At 40.3% G+C, this 6556-nt stretch overlaps 1 protein-coding gene across 1 annotated transcript; it reads right to left on the reverse strand.

The window, feature by feature from the left end:
• Window positions 1–1203: 1203 nt before the first annotated feature.
• Window positions 1204–4680, reverse strand: bambia (BMP and activin membrane-bound inhibitor (Xenopus laevis) homolog a). The gene is made up of 3 exons (XM_056771440.1): window positions 4242–4680; window positions 2660–2932; window positions 1204–2150 (listed from the first exon to the last, which is right to left on the reverse strand). The coding sequence occupies exons 1-3, from the start codon at window positions 4315–4317 to the stop codon at window positions 1723–1725; spliced, it is 777 nt and encodes a 258-aa protein (XP_056627418.1). The 5' UTR covers window positions 4318–4680; the 3' UTR covers window positions 1204–1722.
• Between the last annotated feature and the right edge of the window lie 1876 nt (window positions 4681–6556).

The following is a 6556-nucleotide window of genomic DNA, read 5'->3' on the forward strand; positions in this document are numbered from 1 at the left end:
TTTTTCCCCTACAATGGTAGTTAATGGTGGCCAAGAACTGAAGGATTCCTCCAAACGACTTTCCCTGTCGCAGAACAATGACATTTATGCAGATTTGGTACTCGAGGGGGAGTAATCGAAGACCGATTTAAAATTTTTGGGTGAACTGTTCCTTTAAGACACACAAAAGTTCCAAAACTGACTATTTAAATGCCGATATCTGCATTAAAAGAAGTATCTATCTTGCACAGAAAAAATAAATATTGAGTCAACATTAAACTGTTTACCTGCACTTATGTGCAAGGAAAATGTATACTGTTTAGTAACATGAAAATGAATGAACTAAAATATATCAGAATTCAAGGTGGCTTATAAGTTATTAAGCAGATGGTTATTGCCTTATTTGCTTAGACGTAAAACTGTCAGTAGGATACAATGTGACAAAGACAAACACTGTAACACAACCACTACTTACTAAAATATTGTAGCTACTCTCAGAACTCCACAACAACAATAAAGAAATTCATAATTCAGCTCGCACACAAATGCTGTGAGCCACTAAAATACAAAAACCTGGTGCTTCACTAAAGTATTTAATTATTTGAACCCCTTTTCTCACTATCCATCTCAAAGTGTCACTTTCACCAGCAATCCTCCCAAAAAGAAAAACCAGGAACAGCTGTTACACGGAACCCATGCTGCACACGGCTACTGCAATGAACTAAATTATATACTGGAATGTTAGCAATTGCTGCTGGTATCGCCCCAGTCATAGGAACAGTTAGCGTCTAAAGCTGCTAGCCTATTTTCAAAGCAGGTCAAAAAAGTTTCACAGTTCTCAAATCTGCCTGTGATTTGTGGATTGTAAAGTCAAGCCAGAGTACATACAAGGGAATTACTGTGTTCTTTGAGCTCAGGCGAAAGGACTCTGAACTCACAGCTTACTGACATTCCCTCACTTACTAAATAAATACTCGCTCTACCTCCAGTATTAGTCCCAAGAGAGGGGCGAGAGAGCCAGAGACATGTAATGTGTCCCTTTTGGAAGGGTTTCAAAGATGACGCAGTCAGATGTAGGGCACTACTTTAGAACAAGGCCCCTGTGTCAATATCCCTGCTACTGACCAAACTTCATCACTCAAACAAACATACTCAAACAGAGCATAAAAAAACACAATTACACCAATCCCTTAAATGAATGAAATCAAAAGTAGACGCGTGTGATCTGTTAGAGTCAACATTGGATTTTTTTATTCGTACAATTTGACTAAAACAAACATAGTTGTACCCTGGTGTCAGTGTAAAATTCTTCAAAAATGTCACTATGAACGCAACACATCAGTCACATTCATAACCTACCCCCTCATTTACCCATCGACATCTAGCCGGTTTTATACAAATGTGCAAAATAAGACTGTCTTTAAGAATCCTTCAGTCTTAAGTGTCAGTCCAAGATCCACAGGACGTGGCTTCGGTGGGAAAGGGGCGGGGTTGCGTCCATTGCACCACCCTTTCCGTTTCACCTGAGCCCCACAGCCACTCTAATTCAAGTAAAGTGCTCTTTTTGAGAAACACAAAGATTTGTGTCCTTGAAATGTCTTCAGTCTCCGCATAAGGAGACAATAAAATAACACACGGAGGGAGAAAATAATAAAATTACATTAGCAAAACACTACACAGTTACTCAGGCCTCACCAACTATGAGCAGGTGAGTATGTGTCCCACAGAGGAAGTTCCAAGTAGTCATACAAACTCCAGCTTGCCGTGCCCCGTGTACATCCCCCAGTGAACCAAAGATAATAGCCGTTCACCTCCCGTTCCTCCTCCAGTACACAAGTCAGTCTGCCGCAACTTATCGCAGCCGATGCAGCAGTTCTCATGTCCTGTTACCGGCACCATGCACTCCAAGTCCAACTTGGCCACATGGCCTTTTTTGGCATGGTGGTGTCCATGGAAACTGTAATGGAGGCGAGACAGCATCTGTTGGCGCTGGGCCTGGAGACGCTTGTTCTCACTACGAAGCATTCGCAGCGCCAGCATAATCAGCAGAACCAGGATAAGGCCGCCCGCTATGGGCACGGCTATCACTGCCGCCCGGAACCACACTTCTTTAGCCGATGCTAACTCCTGCACCCTTGTGATCAGGTTTTGATTGGAGCTGTGGTATCGGTCTAGGAGAGGGAGAGAAAAGGGGAATAGTGTGAGATTCAGAAAGCTTTTACATTTAATTCTATACCCAGGTGTTTTATTTGTATGTCTTTTACTCTTCTCAATGTCGCCCTGCACCTTTTTCATTACAGAGGATTATATTTATGCCCTTTAAGGAGTCTGTCAAAGGACGCTGCGAGAAGCACATTCCAGCACAGTGGGAACATTTCAGGATCCACATGCAATATAAAAGTATGTGATCCGAATCCAAGTGCTAAAGGTAAACTGCCAGCTACCCGCAAACTCAATACAGCCATTAAATAAAACCCTGCAGTTTGGAGCCTTGAGAACAGTAAAAAAAGTCAACGAAACAGCAGCATCGATCGCATTACAAAACTGTTAGTTCCAGTGCTTGATTCTGATTGGTCAATAGCTGTGCTTAATTCGCAATAAAACTTCAATGTATGCCTACGCAGTGTATGCCTAGTTAAGAAGCACTTTCTACGGTCACGTGTTACATTGCACATCTTACCCGTGGAGTCACCTCGAGGATGCGCGAGGTCATGCAGTCCTCTGTAGTTGCACATGTCGTCATGACAACACTCTACAGGAGAGGAACTTCCGTCCACGTTTTTGCTGGCGCACACGTCCTCAGAGTTTACAAGCGGATCTAAACAGCCGTGCGTTAGAGGTGAGTTTGTGTTAAGCGGGTCCAGGACCTTAGTGAAACACGCGTTAAGCTCCGATTTACACATGTATCCAGTGGCAACGCAGTGCGGGGCATCGCAGTAACACCTTATCTCTCCTGCAAAACAGAGAGGAAACAGATAAAGTCACATTGTGAAAATCAAGAGAACATATTTTACTTTAGTTTAATTACATAATAAATGGGAAATAGTTTTCTTGAACATGAACAATGATTCCTAACACTAACAACTGACATCTTAAAAATCGGTTCATTTGAGAGCCCTATGCAGCGTGGGAACGTTTACGAACGTCCCATCACATCCACTGTAATAGAAATGGAGCATTTTATGATTGTTAAATAGTGTAGTATTTTTAACACTATTCGGGTTACACTGAAAGAAATTTAAGTAAGACTGATTCACTTTTTGACGCAAGGAAGAGATGTTTCATGTCGGGAAGAAGAATGCTGTCGGAAATAAACGAATCCTCTTTATTATGGCAGCAAAACGCATTAAAAACAAGACAAGCATCGGGTTGTGACTAAATGTTTGTGTCAGGACGCTAATATGTTGCAATTTCTGTTCAACACTGTGTCATGACTTCTCGTGCAAAGGATCCTTTTAGTCTGTCCTATAAAACAGGAACCGTGTAGCTTATAATTAGTGGTTTGTTTGCCAAAGTCAATTTCTTTCAAACCAAATGGAAACTCGTAAAGGGGGTGAGAGCAGGACTCCTTTTCAGTAAGCACGCAAAGCTCACTTATGGTCAAAACCAGGCAAATCGCAGGATAACTTTAAGGTCTCACCTAAAAGAGCCATTGACCCATAATTGTACATTTTCAGCAGCTTCTGTAAGCAGAAGTTTTTATAATTTGGGTAAAACGTACGAATTTAACCCATGCTAACACATTTCGATAAGCTGTCAGTCATTTGACATTTTTATTTTTCTACCGCGTGCGTCAAACTACTATGTTACATGAACACAAACACACCATAAGAACACAAACAAACACGGCCTTGTGTTGTTGTAAGCTGTGTCGTGTGTACACTTCCCGGGGCTGGAATTACATCTAATTCGTGTAAAATATTGACATGGTGAAATCGCAATTCTTGATATCAGTATTTTTATTTACTTATGTTTATTCTATTTTAACTTGAGTCTACATAGCTTAAACAAATGTAAAACGTAGTCATTTGTTAATATTGTTATTTAAACAAAGTTTAACTTTTTAATACAGACCCAATGCTTCCATTAAAGAATGAAATAAAACGTAACGTGTTTTAAAATCGATACCCCCCAAAAAGGCACGGAATGATGTACGATTGCTTTTTTAAATAGGATTTCATTTTTTAAAAATCAATTAAATCGTATACAAGTGAATTACGGGTATTTTTTTACTAGAAACAACTGTATAAAACTCGTGTTACCTTTCGTGAGAAGAACGGCCATCGCACATAGTTCCAGCTGAAACCAGAGAGAAACAAGGCTGGAATGACGATCCATTTACAGTTGCTTTTCCTCGTCTTGAGACCCTTTGGCAAGACCCTCCGAATGATGTGCGGACTTGGTTACATATGTCCTACATTGATCACAGCATTCCCGTGGATCTGTAATCTGCGCTGTATCCAAACACAAACGGGCACCGGAGGAGCGTGTCTTGTTCCACGGACATCAGAAACAGACGCCGGACTGCTCAAATCCGAAGAGGAAAAACTACAGCAAGTTTGAAATCATTCCTTGTGCGTAAACAAACCTATCCACCATGCGTAAGAGCTCGAATACCTACAAAAACAAATAATTTGTTAAAACTGTATAAAGGAAAAGTCCGAATGAAACGGGATTTCGGCGACTATTCGCGTTCGCGGAGCAGCGGGTCGCTTTTGACCGAAGAAATTCACTGGATCGCTTTTGGGGCTCGACGTAGCCACGCCTCCCAGGAAGTTTACTGGTCAGCCGCGGTGGTCATTTGCATAAACGGTCCTATGGGCATTTGTATTGGTTCACACAGCGGTCATATAATTTATCATTCCGCCTACAGACGCTGAGACAGATTCGCACGATTAGGCAGGTAGAAAAGCCTTAAATACATTAAATACATATCCTCGGATATGAGGATAAAAATGACTAAATTAGTGTGGTTCATGTTATGAATTCGAAACCAAGTTATATTATTAAAATAATTAAATATTTAAAGGTTATAAAATAATCGCCCCAAAGCTCCAAGGGTCGATTTATAAGGCTTAGTTTTAGTGAAACGCACTTTAATTCAGAATGACGTCTGATTCTTAGCCATTCAGAAAGTGACAATGTTTCTCCGGACTGCTGAAGGTGGAAACTGCAGGCCGGTGCTAGAGAGTGGATGTGGGCGGGTCGGTTAGAGAAATTAGCAATCCAAAGAGGCACATGGCGCCAGCGAGACGACACAGACAGACAGTGACACTCAATTACCCCCCAGACAATCCCATGCAAAACACACAGAGCACAACGATCGATATCTCAACTGCCCTACCCGCCCTAATGTGTTGAGCACTCGGCCAGGGCATGCGCTTCACAATTCAAGGTATTCTGGATAACCTTGAACCATAAACAAACAAACAAACAAACAAAAGCTTTAAAACATACGGCAGACTATTTATAGACAAAGAAGGAAATCCAGAAAAACGGGAGCTGCTTATATGTGCGTCGGATTTTGTGTGTGGTGTCTTTTATTTTATCCCAAATATTTTACACCTTGGAATTAAACTCATGAGATGTCTTAGTTCCTAAATGCATTCAACATCTCTCAGCAGTATATGTCAATTTTAATATGATATGTGACCCTGGACAGCAAAACCAATCTTATGGGTCAATTTTCAAAATTGAGATTTTTACATAAACAGAAAGCTTATTTATTCAGATTTCAGATTATGTATGAGTTGTTAGAGAATGACAATATCTGGTTGAGATACAACTCAGGAATCTGAGAATGCAAAAAAATCTAAATATTGAGAAAACTACCTTTGAAGTTGTAAGTCAGAGGCACTGTGGCAGGACATCCATTCACAAAAATGAAGTTTTTATATATTTAAGGTAGGAAATGTACAAATATCTTCATGGAACATGATCTTTACTTACTATCATAATGATTTGTGACATAAAAGAAAAATTGATCATTTCGAGCCATACAATGTATTTTTGTCTTTTACTAAAAATGATCCCCTGCTACTTAAGACTGGTTTTGTGATCCAGGGTCACAAGTTCTTTTGACGTTATTTGTTCTATTTTTTATTTAGTTTAAAAAACAAATCTTTCATTTTCCTAACGCGACTTTATGTGCGCAATTCAACGAAAATGTCGTTTATAACAGCTGAAGATAGTCACAGGAGATAGGGAAGTGTTTGATGATGAGAGAGACAGACTGGGAGACGCTCACATCTGATAGACGGCCATCGATTCGGTGTCAAAGGGTAAAGAGAAGCGATTCCGCTTCAGGGGACACATTCAGAGACCTGCAGAAATGACCGGATTGACAGCAATTATCTTAATTGTTGGTAATTTCACAGAGGCGCCAGTTCAAATCCAGTCCAGTTTCAGATGGTAGTTTCACACCTTCACAGACTAATCCAAGATTCTGCTGAAACTGGCCTGCAGAAAACAAAAAGTTTATATCCAACTGGGAATTAGGAAAAGGTTTTTTTGTTTAAAATCCTCCTAACCTGACTCACTTTTAACTAGATAATTTGGGACATTAACTATAATATCA

The sequence above is a fragment of the Triplophysa dalaica genome, chromosome 17 (assembly GCF_015846415.1).
Source record: "Triplophysa dalaica isolate WHDGS20190420 chromosome 17, ASM1584641v1, whole genome shotgun sequence".
NCBI lineage: Eukaryota > Metazoa > Chordata > Actinopteri > Cypriniformes > Nemacheilidae > Triplophysa > Triplophysa dalaica.